This window comes from Zootoca vivipara, chromosome 6 (genome assembly GCF_965207765.1).
Source record: "Zootoca vivipara chromosome 6, rZooViv2.hap1.1, whole genome shotgun sequence".
Classification (NCBI taxonomy): domain Eukaryota; kingdom Metazoa; phylum Chordata; class Lepidosauria; order Squamata; family Lacertidae; genus Zootoca; species Zootoca vivipara.
Window position 1 is genome coordinate 94,194,577 of NC_142589.1, and position 14,718 is coordinate 94,209,294.

Consider the following 14,718-nt stretch of genomic DNA (forward strand, 5'->3'; position numbering starts at 1 on the left):
ATAATTTTTATTATTTATACCCTGCCCATCCAATTGGGTTGCTGCAGCTACTCTGGGCAGCTTCCAACATACATAAAATCATCACGGAACATTAAACTTTTTAAAAAAAACCATCCCAAACAGGGCTGCCTTCAGATGTCTTCTAAAGGTTAGTTTTTTCGTAGGAAAACCAGGACATTCTGGGATCAAATCAGAAACCGGGTTGACTTCAGTAAATCTGGGACTGCTCCTGGAAAACAGGGACACTCGGAGGGTCTGGGATTAACCGTCGCCCCCCTGTCCAGGATAATGGGGAAAGAAAAGAGAAGAAAAGAGATGTGACTCATACAGAGACGCACAGGAAATCTGCCTTATACGGAGTCAGACCAACTGCCCACACGCAGCGGCTCTCCAGAGAGTCATGCAAAGAATCGTTCCTGGGGATGCTCCTCTCTTGGGCCTTTCCCCGCGAGAAAATGACTCACGAAGAGGCGCATCGGGCCCCCTCATGCGCGGCAAGGCGCTTCGGGCAGCCTTTTCCCAGCGTGGCAACAGTTTGCTCCCGTGCCGGGCGGAGGAGGCCTTGCTCCACCTCCGGCTCCTCCTGCCGCTCCGTCGTCATTTCCAGTGCGGCTGTCGCTGCTGTCACATCCGCCTCCTCGGGAGGAGGAGCAGGAGGCGCCGAAGGGGAGGCGCAGACGAGCAGCGAGCCAGCGCCAGCCGCGTCTCCAAGTTCCAGGCCCCGGGCGCGTAATGCGGAGCGCGGCGGCGGGGGCCGGTTGCAGCGGCCGGGCGGGGGGCCGGAGGCGGCGGATCGGGGCCTGGCTGGTGCTGGGAGGCTAGATCCGAGCAGCTGCTGCCGGGAGAGGAGGGAGGAAGCCAGACGGAGGGAGAGAGAGAGAGAGAGAGAGAGAGAGACGCACAACAGACGCCAGCTGCCGTGCGCCAAAGCGCGCTTTGGAGAGACCCCCGTCAGGACTTGGAGAGGGACGCCCGGCGGCGAGGGTGATTATCCGGGCGAGGAGGGGGCGTCACTTGTCCTTAGGATTCCGCGGCGGATAGAGACGGGAGGGTGCAGGGAGGGGAGTCCGTGGCGGCGAGCCCGATCCGGGTTGAGTTTCCTTTCGCTTTGCGCGCGCGCCTCCCTCCCCTAGGAGTGAAGATTATCGGTGCGCCTTCGGCCTCCCTTCTCCCCCGAGATGCGCTGCCTTTAGGGACCTCCTCGCGAGTCCCTAACAGAGCGCGCTGTTGCCGACGCGAACCGGCAGGGTTTCGGGCAAGGAACGGGCTCTCTCTTTTCCCCCCACCAGCCTTTCCTGGAGGTGCCGTCCTCCAGTCCAGAACATGATGCTAGTCCTCAAGGCTAGCGTGGATTTTAATCAGAAGGCTGCCAAGCTGACTTGCGGAGTGGGCCCATCTCCCTCAGTATTGCCGAACTGGCTGGCAGCGGCTCTCCAGGGGCTTCGAGACTGAACCTGGGAGGTCGCCTTCTTAAATCTTCTCAACGTCCCCCCCCCCATTTTTTTTGCGGAGCACCAAGATGTGGGGCGGTTTGTCTACCAGGTGCCACAGCACTGGTAAACCCGCCGAGGGGCCCATTGATTTCAGTAGGTCTCCTCTGAGGAGGAGGACCTAGTTGGGAACTTGTTTGCGTTCTCTCCATTTGCGTGTGTATTGGGGGGGGGAGTTGTTCTGCAAACTTCGACCCTTTCCAGAGCGCGCACACAGTAGAGCAGTCCGGGTGTGAGTGTCTGCAGCCTTACCTGTTTACTCTGAAGTCAGCCCCCCCCCCTCCCTCCTGAGTTACGTGCCCCACCTCCTTCCCCCCCCCCCAGAGATACATCTGGCCAAGTTGAATACTTACCGGTAGCTGTGTGTGTTTAAAAGGCAGGCAGCAGCCGGTGACGTCATTATTGTTTTTCCATGGCACACCGTTTGACAGGGCTGTGCATCCTGTTAAAAAAAAAACCAACCTTGTCCAATCCACAGACGGCTCTGCAGTGATGATTTATTAATGTTTATATATATATTTTTGGGAATTTGTAGTTAGGGGAGTATGCTTGGCTGACTCTGCCCTGGACTGCGGAAAATGTCTGTGTATATATCTATATACTGTGGTACCTTGGTTCTCAAACCTAATCTGTTCCGGAAGTCCGTTCCAAAACCAAGGCGTGCTTTCCCGTAGAAAGTCTTGCAAAACGGATTAATCCATTCCGGACTTTTTAAACAGCAATTTTACATGGATTTTACTATCTAACGAGACCATTGATCCATAAAATGAAAGCACTAAACAGTGTGCTGCAGTCACGCAGTCAATCCATCGGTAGCTGAACTGGGTTCCACACAGTCACAAAAACAGAAACGCAAAATAAATAGCAAAAACAGACAGACGTCAGTGTAACACTCAGAACACGGAAGCTTAACACTCGAAACGGAGCACGTTTGGCTTCCGAAAAAAGTTTGCAAACCAGAACACTTGCTTCCAGGTTTTCAGTGTTTGGGTTCCAAGTTGTTTTGAGCACCAAGGCGTTTGACGACCAAGGCACCACTGTGGGCGCAAGTTCATAGACTCCATTAATTCCAGTTGGGTCTACTCGCGAGTAGGACGGGCGTTGGCTGTAATTGCCACCCAATCTCCACCCAGTTTTAGACTGAGCCATCCCAGAGCTATTTGGGGCTGGTCCTTTGTGCGTGCCAGACAGTGTTTGGCGCTCTGTATAGCTGTGGAAGCTGACTTCATCGCTTCTGCAAGAAGCCTTTCGTGTGGCTGTGGGGTGTGACTCTTGTGGGTCTTTCTGCTTTGCTCCGCAGTGAATCATGTGGGACACTTGGCTCCGACATCTCCCTTACTCACCGAGCTCCAGAGCATGTCTGCAGCTTCCGGGGGCAGTTTTGTTTTAAAAAACAAACACATGCCGTTAGAGCTCCGCAAGGTTGTAGAATGGGGCTTGGGAACGTAAACTCTTAGAGAGCAATGCAGGCCGCAAGTGCGAGACACAGTAGCAATAGGGAGGGCTGGGCGATACCTGGTTTTCACCACCCCGATATATCGCAATGTCTGAAATAAGGATAGAGCTGCTTTTCCATGGATTCAAACTACAAGAAAGAAGATTCTACCTAAACATTACAAAGCACTTCCTGACAGTAAGAGCTTTTCAGCAGTGGAATTTGCTGCCAAGAAGTGTGGTGGAGTCTCCTTCTTTGGAGGTCTTTAAGCAGAGGCTTGACAGGCATATGTCAAGAATGCTTTGATGGTGTTTCCTGATGGTGTTTCCTGAGTGCAGGAATCTCCCGCAGCCAGTCGGAAGCTGCACCGTGGTTTTCGAACGGTTCCGGGAGTCGAACGGACTTCCGGAACGGATTACATTCGAGAACCAAGGTACCACTGTGTATATCATCCAGCCCTAGCAATAGGAAGGGTTTGCCAGAAGCATTTGCAGTGTGAGGCCGAAGGTTTTTTCCCGTACTGGTGCCCAAACGGATGTCGTGAAGTGAAGTTGGCGAGCGAAGCGGAGGAACGCAATGAGATGCCCCACGTCTACGACTCTCCAATTCTGCAGTTATTATTTTAATTCGTACGCCACCCGTAGATCTTAAGACGGTTCACAGCACAAAAATGGCAAGATAAAAATGTCTACAACATACATAAAACAGTCCATCTGGCTGTTAGCCAGAAGGCTGGTCATTTTTTACCCCGGCCAGGGACAGCTGCGCACAGACTCCCTGCATTGCACGGGGTTGCGCTAGATGACCCACGGGAGCCCTGCTAACCGTAGCATCCTGTGATTCTATGATAATAAAAAGAAGAAGCACCCAATAACACCCCTCTCACCTGAATGCCCGCCCAGAAATAGGGACGGTTTGGGAGCAAACGTTTACAGTCTCCGCAATGGAAGCAGCTGTGCAACTCGTAGAATCACAGAATCGTAGAGTAGGAATCGCCTAGTGCAGGCATAGGCAAACTCGGCCCTCCAGCTGTTTTGGGACTACAACTCCCATCATCCCAGACCACTGGTCCTGTTAGCTAAGGATGATGGGAGTTGTAGTCCCAAAACATCTGGAGGGCCAAGTTTGCCTATGCCTGGCCTAGTGCAATGCAAGAAAAAAATCCGTACCCCATTAAAACTGTGGTTGTTCCCCCCCCCCCCGCTCCCCATTTTTTCCTCTCTCTCTCTTTTTATTTTTAGGACTCTGCAGAGAGAAGCAGAGGCTCAGCCAGGAGACTTTGGAACGCGGCCCCCCTCCGCCGGAATGCGGGAGAACCCTCTCATAGTTCTTCGGAGTGGGCATGTCATAAAGGCTCCGTCCGTCCGGTGGGAGGCTAAAACGTTTCCCTAAGCGCTCTCGGCTACCCTGTTTTCCTCCGGCCCGGGACTCCTGCAGGTGTCCCCCCCCCCCAAAAAAAAACCATATTCCTGCCCCGCCGGCCACCATGAACGGCCTAACAGTCAGCGAACTCTGCTGCCTTTTCTGCTGCCCGCCCTGCCCCGGGCGCATCGCCGCCAAGCTGGCCTTCTTGCCCCCTGAGCCCACATACACCATCGTCCCCGAGCCGGACCCCGTGGGGGGCTCCGGCACCGCCTCCCCCCGAGGGGGAGCCATGAACCGCTGGAAGCTCCACCTGGCGGACCGAGCCGATTTCCAGTATGCCCAGCGGGAACTGGACACCATCGAGGTGTTCCTGACCAAGAGCAGCCGGGGGAATCGTGTGGGCTGCATGTACGTCCGGTGTGTACCTGGCGCCAGGTGAGCCAACTTCGGGGTGCCGTTTATTCCATTCCGTTTCGCTTGTAATTTGTTCGCCGCCAAATTACGTATTACAGTATTATCTTTACTGCAAAACAGACAACACAGACAAAAACAATACCACAATGACAACTAAACATTAATGGACTACACATTGTCTTACACAGAGGCCTCAAACTTTTTCAGCAGGGGGCCAGTCCACTGTCCCTCAGACCTTGTGGGGGGCCGGACTATATTTTATCCTATGCCCCACAAATAACCCAGAGATGCATTTTAAATAAAAGCACACATTCGACTCATGTAAAAACACGCTGATTCCCGGTCTGTGTGCTGGATTTAGAAGGCGATTGGGCCGGATCCGGCCCCCAGGCCTTAGTTTGCCTACCCATGATCTAACATCAAACATATTTTTGACTTCCGAATCGCCTCATTGCGCTTTCTAAATATTCTAATAATAATTAACAATAATTTTATTTCTTACACCCCACCCATCTGGCCGGGCCTCCCCAGCCACTCTGGGTGGCTCCCAACCGAATATTAAAAACACAATACAGCGTCCAGCATTCCCTGTACAGGGCTGCCTTCAGATGTCTTCTAAAAGTAAGAAAGTTGCTTATTGCCTTGACATCTGACAGGAGGGCGTTCCACAGGGCAGGCGCCACCACCGAGAAGGCCCTCTATATCCCGCTCTCTCTTTTTTCCCGCCCTGTGGAACTCCCTCCCATCAGATGTCAAGGAAATAAACAACTATCTGACTTTTAGAAGACATCTGAAGGCAGTCCTGTTTAGGGAAGTGTTTAATGTTTGAAGTTTTATTCTGTTTAATATTCTGTTGGGAGACACCCAGAGTGGCTGGGGAAACCCAGCCAGATGGGCAAGGTATAAATAATAAATTCTTATTATTATTAATTGGCAGAAGGGAGGCAGCATTGCCGTATTGGGGTGTGTGTGTTGAAATCTGGGTCTTGGAGGAGATTTTGCCGGCTCCTGCTGTGGAGAAGGAAGAGTGGGCAGTGGCCAGGAAAGAGCAACAAGACAGATGTTAGCGCCACAGCTGTTTCCGCTGCGGATGAGGGCGTTACCCCGGTTTGGAATTTCCTGTCCGCTTTGCAACTGATACCAGGATACCAGGGATTGCTGCAAACTGTTAAAAACAAGACCTCCTTGTTGGCAAAGGACCTGAATATTGCCAGGCCTGCTGTGAAATAACTCTGCTTTATGGCGACGAGGACAAGACAGGCTGTGGTGACAGCGATGGTTGATGGAGAGCCGCTGGTTTTAAACTCCGGGACTTAGATTTTTAGTGGAAGGAAGTGCTATTTTTACAACGCAATCAATTTATAGGGAGTTTTCCGTTTCGTCTACAGCAGCCATACCAGGAATTTTGTTAGAGCGCCCCCCCCCCAAAAAAGTTGTTGAGCTTGCCCCAAAAGTTGGGGGAGCGCCCTCCAAAATGTTGTTGAGCTTTTTGTGGGAGATTACAGGTAAAAAAATGCCCCCCCAAAAAGAGGGTCCTTCTGCTGGGGAGGCAGAACCTCAGTTAATTGAGTATTTTTTTTAATGCTTTTCATTAATTTTTGAGGATCTGGGGGGCTGATGTAGTATATGTTGCTGCTGTTAATTCTGCTGTCTGGTCTTTGATCCCAATAATGATTGATTGATTGAAACTGTTAAGCCATTTTTTGCGAGGTGGGGGGGGTAGAGGAGAGAAAGAGGAATCTTTTTCGCGATTGAAATGACTGCGCACCTCTTCCAGAATATTCAGAGTGTTTGGAGCACAACGCTCTCAACAGCCCTGTAAGGTAGGCCGGCGTTTTACGCAGGCTATCGGTTAGCAAGGGGGCGGGGAACATCTGTGGGGGGGGGCCCTCCTTCGACATTCGGTGTGGGGAAGTTGGTGAAGCAAGTCTCGGGCAGCATTTGGAGTATACTGGTTTAGAGAAAATGCCATTTTATCGAAAGGTTTTCATTCACAAAGGAAGGATGCGATGAAAGAAAGGACTAGACAAAAATTAACGGATGTGGGAAACCGAGTAAAAGAGAAAGATAGAAAGGGGGAAAGAACGTGCAAAAATTGCAGGGTTTTTTTTTTCCTGCGGTTTTGTAACAATATTGTTTCGCATGGGTAGGCAAACTAAGGCCCAGGGGCCGGATCCGGCCCAATTGCCTTTTCAATCTGGCCCACGGATGGTCCGGGAATCTGCGTGTTGTTACATGAGTAGAATGTGTGCTTTTATGGAAAATGCATCTCTGTGTTATTTCTGGGACATGGGAATTCGTTCATTCCCCCCCCCCCAAAAAATATAGTCTGGCGCCCCACAAGGTCTGAGGGACAGCGGACCGACCCCCTGCTGAAAAAGTTTGCTGACCCCTGTTCTGTTGAAAGGTTTTTTTCATTTGTAAAAGAAGAATGTGGTGAAAGAAAGGAATTGCAAAAAGGAGAAGAGTGTGCGAAAAGAGAGAGAGAAAGGGGGTGGGAACGTGCAAAAAGTACGATATAATATAAGCGAAAGCAAGCATTGCAGGGTGTTGGCTGGGATGACCCTTTGGGTTAATAATAATAATAATAATAATAAAAATAATAATAATAATATACCGCCCCTATACCTGGGGGTTTCTGGGTGGGTTTCTGGGTGGTTCACAGAATAAAATCAATTTATAAAACCAGAAAATACATAATAATAAAAATAGAAACAACAACCCCCCCCCCCAAAAAAAGAGAAAACCACACATTTTAAGAGGGCATAGAATGTCAATAAGGTCAACCAAAGGCCTGGTTAAAAAGGAATAAATTTCCCTGGCACCTAAGGTGTCTTATGAAGGTGCTAGGCGAACTTCCCCAGGGAGAGCATTCCACAGACCGGGAGCCGCTGCAGAAAAGGCCCTGCTCTCGTGTTGCCTCCCTCCGGACCTCTCAAGGAAGGGGACGCACGAACAGTGCCGGATTTACATATGAGCTAAACAAGCTGTAGCTTAGGGCCCCAACACTGGCTGTACATTTCCAAAATATAAGATAAAAAACCAATAAAATAAAACCTACATACAGCAAGAGTGTTTTGTGTGGTGTCGTCTCCTAAGATGTAAGTCATGGGCCCCGCCTGCTAGCCTGCTCCCTATAATATCCCTGGTTTGCTCCTTTCTATATATAGGGTGCCTACATTCTGCATGTGCAAATGGCTTTAGATACCTATTAGGTCTATAAATGACCATACAGCATATATTCAACACAAAAAAACAGCGACCGTTTGTTGCTGGGCCTATAAAGGGCCCCATTACCTGAGCTTAGGGCCTCATCAGACCTAAATCCGGCCTTGGCTTTAGCTGAGATTCCTGCATTTCAGTGGGTTGGTCTGGATGACCCCTGGGGTTCCCTTCCCCACTCTACAATTCTACGACCTGCAAGCCACCTTGGCCTCATCAGACCTCAATCCGGCCCTGCACATGAAGGACATCAAGGGAAGTAATAGTACCACTGGATTCTGCTCTGGTCAGACCTCACCTGGAGTACTGTACTGTGTCCAGTTCTGGGCACCACAGTTCAAGAAGGATACTGACAAGCTGGAACGTGTCCAGAAGAGGGCAACCAAAATAGTCAAAGGCCTGGAAACAATGCCTTATGAGGAACGGCTTAGGGAGCCGGGTATGTTTAGCCTGGAGAAGAGAAGGTTAAGGGGTGATATGATAGCCATGTTCAAATATATGAAAGCATGTCATATGGAGGAGGGAGAAAGGTTGTTTTCTGCTGCTCCAGAGAAGCGGACACGGAGCAATGGATTCAAACTACAAGAAAGAAGATTCCACCTCAACATTAGGAAGAACTTCCTGACAGTAAGAGCTGTTGGGCAGTGGAACTTGCTGCCAAGGAGTGTGGTGGAGTCTCCTTCTTTGGAGGTCTTTAAGCAGAGGCTTGACAGGCATATGTCAGGAATGCTTTGATGGTGTTTCCTGCTTGGCAAGGGGTTGGACTGGATGGCCCTCGTGGTCTCTTCCAACTCTAGGATTCTATGACATTCCCTTCTGACTCTCCTTCCTCCCCTCGCAGGTTCACTGTCTTGTTCTCACACGGCAACGCTGTGGACCTGGGCCAGATGTGCAGCTTCTACATCAGCCTGGGCACCCGCATCAGCTGCAACATCTTCTCCTACGACTACTCGGGGTACGGCGTCAGCACGGGGAAGCCCTCCGAGAAGAATCTGTACGCCGACGTCGACGCAGCCTGGCAGGCGCTGCGCACCCGGTGAGCTTGGAGGGGAGGGTGCCCCGTTTAAGTCAGTTGGTAGCTCGCCATTCTGCAGTGGTCTAAAGCACCAAACCTCTTGGGCCTGCCGATCGGAAGGTCGGCGGTTCAAATCCCCACGACGGGGTGAGCTCCCGTTGCTCGGTCCCAGCTCCTGCCAACCTAGCAGTTCGAAAGCACGCCAGCACAAGTAGATAAATAGGTACCGCTGCCGCGGAAAGGTAAACAGCGTTTCCAGGCACTCTGAACAAAATAATAATAATAATAATAATTCCTTCCAGAAGCACCTTAGAGACCAACTAAGTTTGTCATAGGTATGAGCTTTCGTGTGCATGCACACTTCTTCAGCACTCTGGTTTCTATCATGTGTCAGAAGCTGCTTAGTCCTGCTGGCCACATGACCCGGAAAGCTGTATGCGGACAAACGCCGGCTCCCTCGGCCTGATAGTGAGATGCGCGCCACAACCCCAGAGTCGCCTTTGACTGGACCTGACCGTCCAGGGGTCTTTTACCTTTATTATTATGGTACAACATACTGTATCATCATCCCATTATTCCCTCCAGCTCAGTATTGTCTACACGAATGGGCAGGAACTCATGCAGCAAGCCCGACTTCTTTTATAAACAGGCAAAGCCGGTGAAATCTACCTTGAAATGGGCTTGCAGCATCTTGGAATGGAAATGCGCTCGCAGCATGCCCTGGTTATCTCCTGCTTGCACTACTGCAATGCACTCTCCGTGGGGCTCCCTTTGAAGGTGATTCAGAAACGGCAACTAATCCAGAATGCGGCAGCTAGACTGGGGACTGGGAGCGGCCACCAAGACCACATAACACTGGTCCTGAAAGACCGACATTGGCTCCCAGTTCCGAGCACAATTCAAAGTGTTGGTGCTGACCTTGAAAGAAGAAGAAGAGTTTGGATTTGATATCCCGCTTTATCACTACCCAAAGGAGTTTCAAAGCCGCTAACATTCTCCTTTCCCTTCCTCACCCACAACAAACACTCTGTGAGGTGGGTGGGGCTGAGAGACTACAGAGAAATGTGACTAGCCCAAGGTCACCCAGCAGCTGCATGTGGAGGAGCGGGGACGCGAACTCGGTTCCCCAGATTATGAGTCTACCGCTCTTAACCACTGCAACACGCTGGCTCTCAACAGCCCTAAAAACTAAACCCTAAACCAGGCACCCCCAAACTGCGGCCCTCCAGATGTTTTGGCCTACAACTCCCATGATCCCTATCTAACAGGACGAGTGGTAAGGGGTGATGGGAATTGTAGTCCAAAACATCTGGAGGGCCGAAGTTTGGGGGTGCCTGCCCTAAACAGTAGCCCTAAACAGCCCAGTATCCCTGAAGGAGCGTCTCCGCCCCCATCGTTCTGCCCGGACACAGAGGTCCTCCTCTGAGGGCCTTCTGGCGGTTCCCTCCCTGTGAGAAGCGAGGTTACAGGGAACCAGGCACAGGGCCTTCTCAGTGGTGGTGCCCGCCTGTGGAACACCCTCCTGTCAGATGTCAAGGAGATAAACAACTACCTGACTTTTAGAAGACGTCTGAAGGCAGCCCTGTTTAGGGAAATTTTTGATGTTTTGATGTTTTATTATGTTTCTGTATATTATTATTGTACCCTGTCTGTCTGCCACTCTGTGTGGCTGACAGCATATGTAAAAACTTAATAAAACATCAAACATTGAAAACTTCCCAATGCAGGGATGGCTTAAGATGTCTTCTTAAAGTTGTGCAGTTCTTTATCTCCTTGGCATCTGAAGAGAGGGCTTTCCACTGGGAGAGCGCCATTACCGAGAAGGCCCTCTGCCTGGTTCCCTGCAACCTCGCTTCTTGCAGAGAGGGAACAGCCAGAAGGCCCTCAGATCTGGACCTCCGTGTCCGGGCTGGACGATGGGGGTGGAGACGCTCCTTCAGGTATACTGGGTCGAGGCCGTTTAGGGCTTTCAAGGTCAGCACCAACACTTTGAATTGTGCTCGGAAACGTCCTGGGAGCCAATGTCGGTCTTTCAGGACCGGTGTTATATGGTCTCCACTCCCAGTCCCCAGTCTAGCTGCCGCATTCTGGATTAGTTGCAGTTTCCGGGTCACCTTCAAAGGCAGCCCTACGTAGAGCGCATGGCAGTAGTCCAAGCGGGAGATAACCAGAGCATGCACCACTCTGGCGAGACAGTCCGCAGGCAGGGATGGTCTCATCCTGCGTACCAGATGGAGCTGGTAGACAGCTGCCCCGGACACAGAATGGACCTGCACCTCCATGGACAGCTGTGAGTCCAAAATGACTCCCAGGCTGCGCACCTGGTCCTTCAGGGGCACAGTGACGCCATTCAGGACCAGGGAGTCCCCCCCACAGGCCCGCCCCCTGTCCCCCAAAAACAGTACTTCTGTCTTGTCAGGATTCAACCTCATTCTGTTAGCCGCCATCCATCCTCCAACCTCCAAAAGATACTCAAAATGTTTGGAACGGGTGTGGCCCCTCCAGCTTTTTTAAGAAGAGCACATTTATTGTGTTCATCTCCTGTCTTTTTCTCCCGAGTCCATGGTTCACCCCCCCTCCTCAGTTAATCCCTACAACGACCCTGCGAGGTAGGCTGCGAATGACTCCCAAGGGCACCCCGCCAGCTGCATCACGGAGTAGAGATTTGAGCCCCAATTGGAGCTTGAATCTGATTACAGCGGTACCTTGGCTCCTGAATAAATCTGCTCCATCTGTGTACCTCCATGGCCAGCGACGAGTCCAAAATGACTCCCAGGCTGTGCACCTGGTCCTTCAGAGGCGCAGTTGCCCCGTTCAGGAGTGTGTTCAGTAATTATTATTATTATTATTATTATTATTATTATTATTATTGAAACTGAAGTTGGCTTTGCTCTCTCTCTCTCTCTCTCCCCTTCTTTGCCTACCTCCCAGATACGGGATCAGTCCTGAGAACATCATCTTGTACGGGCAGAGCATTGGGACGGTGCCCACAGTCGACCTGGCCTCTCGCTATGAGTGCGCGGCGGTCATCTTGCACTCGCCGCTCACTTCGGGGATGCGCGTCGCCTTCCCGGAAACCAAGAAGACCTACTGTTTCGACGCTTTCCCCAAGTAAGGCAGCTGAGAGGGTCTCCACCTGGGATTTGGGGCTGGGTGATTCTCTACTGCCAGAGGCAGGGCCTGTTTCCCACCGGACATCACACTCGCAGTCCAGTCCAAAATGAAGCAAATTAGAACAACAGGGCTAGGTTGAAAAGTCATTAAACTTTAATGGAATTTTAAAAATGTTAAAAAAGCAAAAACCGGATGTGTTAAAATAGGAATAGTAAAAAGAGCACTCTTTAAATGGATTTAAAAGGAGCCATTCCCCGAAAGCCTTCTGGGTGGAAGGACAAGGAGGGAGCCAGTTGGCTTCTCTAGGGAAGGAGTTGCAAAGTCTGGGAGGAGCCAGCACTGAGAAGGCCCTGTTCCGTAATCTCACCAAGGGTGCCTGTGAAGCCGGCAGGAGCTTCAATGGCTTCCTCTGAAGATCACAAAACCTGGGCAGGTTCGTAGGTGGGAAGATTAAAAAAAATTGTAATAATCAGGGCCTTGTTTCATCTGGAACTCAGTTTTAAAAAACCGTGGTTTAAAAAACACCAAGGTATGGTTTTAAAACCATGCTTTTAAAAAATGCTATGGTTTAAAAACCTGTGGTTTAGAAAACCATAGTTAATGTTACAGGGACCCAGGTGGCGCTGTGGTTAAACCACTGAGCCTAGGGCTTGCTGATCAGAAGGTCGGCAGTTCGAATCCCTGTGACGGGGTGAGCTCCCGTTGCTCGGTCCCAGCTCCTGCCAACCTAGCAGTTCAAAAGCACGTCAAAATGCAAGTAGATAAATAGGAACCGCTACAGCGGGAAGGTAAACGGCGTTTCCATGTGCTGCTCTGGTTCTCCAGAAGCAGCTTTGTCATGCTGGCCACATGACCTGGAAGCTATACGCCGGCTCCCTCGGCCAATAATGCGAGATGAGCGCGCAACCCCAGAGTCGGTCACGACTGGACCTAATGGTCAGGGGTCCCTTTACCTTTACCTTTTAGTTAATGTTACGGGGTGCATCAAGGCAATAACTCATGTTGTTTTCCTCTTCCACAGCATCGACAAAGTCTCCCGGATCACCTCCCCAGTCCTCTTCATCCACGGCACGGAGGATGAGGTCATTGACTTCTCCCACGGCTTGGCCCTGTACGAGCGCTGCCCGAAGGCCGTCGAGCCGCTCTGGGTCGAGGGGGCCGGCCACAACGACATCGAACTGTACAGCCAGTACCTGGAGCGCCTGCGCAAGTTCATTTCGCACGACCTGGCCAGCCAGAACAACTGACAACCGCCCGTCTCGTTTCTCGCTCTTTCCTCCGGCGCCACGCGCGCCTCAGTTCGGGGGCCGGCAAGGAGGATGGCGAGGGACTCGCGGCTTTAGGACAGTGTTACGAGCACCAGTCCCCTTGCCCACCAAAGCGGGAGAGGAGTCCTCGGTTACAGAGGGGCGCCAGTCTTGGGTCTCTCTTGGGGGCATTTACTCCGACACCGGGAGCCGCTCGTTCGCCCCTCGCTGCCATCTCTGACCGTGACGCCTCCCACCCCGGCAATGCGCTGAGCCGCCCCTCTCTGCGCGGTGCCTGCAGACTAGTCGTTTCCGCACATCGCTGTCCTTTTTTTAAACAAAATACGTCGACGACACCTCCATCGAGACTGCGCTGCCACCATGACATCCCATTTTCTCGGATCCTCCTTTTCGTAACTCTCAGCGGGTCCCAGAGATAGCAATAAGCCTTGGGGGGAGGGGGAGGGTGGGGCGGCATATCCCCGGCTCTGCCCCGAGGACACAGGGTTGGGTAGGGCGCCAAAATGCATGACTGCCAAAACGGTCCGGTCCGCCTCCGCTGCCTGTTGCACAGCGCCACCTAGAGGCTGGAGGACCTCCATTACAGATTCTCCTGAGCTGCGGCGGGTGGCGCCCTGGAGTTTTCGCCAGGACACTCTGGGGAGGACCCTGGTTGTGGAGTAAAACCCGTCTGATCCACACAGGCCAGGATTAAGCAGGTTGGCGGGAGTCAGAGAGACAGCTTGCCTGTTCCGTCCGCAAACTCCCGAATCCTATTGTTTGAATATCCCTGCCGTATCCGAATACCCCCATGTGTTTGAGCCAGATTTCACTTAATTCCAAGTAACGCAGGGAATTTTTTTTCGTGTGTATTTGCCGGGGGGGGGGGAGGAGAATGAGTTTGGGGGAAGCCTCCCACCCGTTCGTTTTTTGAAACAAAGAGGAATAAAAGTTTGGAAGACCCAGATTTGTTTCCCGAGAAATGTTATTGGGTGTATCTTGCGGGGTTCGAGGGCACGGCTGGAACTGGGTGTGTTGGGGTACCCGGGGAAAATTCCACATTCCTCTCTCCTGTAAGATCTGCACCATCTCATAACGCTCTTTGCTACATCTCCTGCGATGGATCAGGGCCAGCGGAGTCCCTTGCCTGTTCCTTGCAAGGAGATGTTGCTAGGAAACTCATCTTAACATTCATGGCAGTTAATAATGATAAATTTATTCTTCATATTCCATCCATCTGACTAGGTTTCCCCAGGCAAATCTGTGCAACTTCCTGCATATACAAAAACATACAAAAACATCAACCATTGAAAACTTCCCTAAACAGGGCTGCCTTCAGGTGTCTTCAAAAAGTCAGTTGTTTATTGCCTTGACATCTTCTGGGAGGGCATTCCACAGGGCAGGCGCCACCACCGA

General features: G+C 51.5%; 1 protein-coding gene across 1 annotated transcript; it reads left to right on the top strand.

The window, feature by feature from the left end:
• The first annotated feature begins 599 nt into the window (after positions 1-599).
• Positions 600-14,269, top strand: ABHD17A (abhydrolase domain containing 17A, depalmitoylase). Its single transcript, XM_035119279.3, has 5 exons — positions 600-984; positions 4,167-4,725; positions 8,768-8,962; positions 11,873-12,052; positions 13,077-14,269. The coding sequence occupies exons 2-5, from the start codon at positions 4,412-4,414 to the stop codon at positions 13,300-13,302; spliced, it is 915 nt and encodes a 304-aa protein (XP_034975170.1). The 5' UTR covers positions 600-984; positions 4,167-4,411; the 3' UTR covers positions 13,303-14,269.
• Positions 14,270-14,718: the final 449 nt, after the last annotated feature.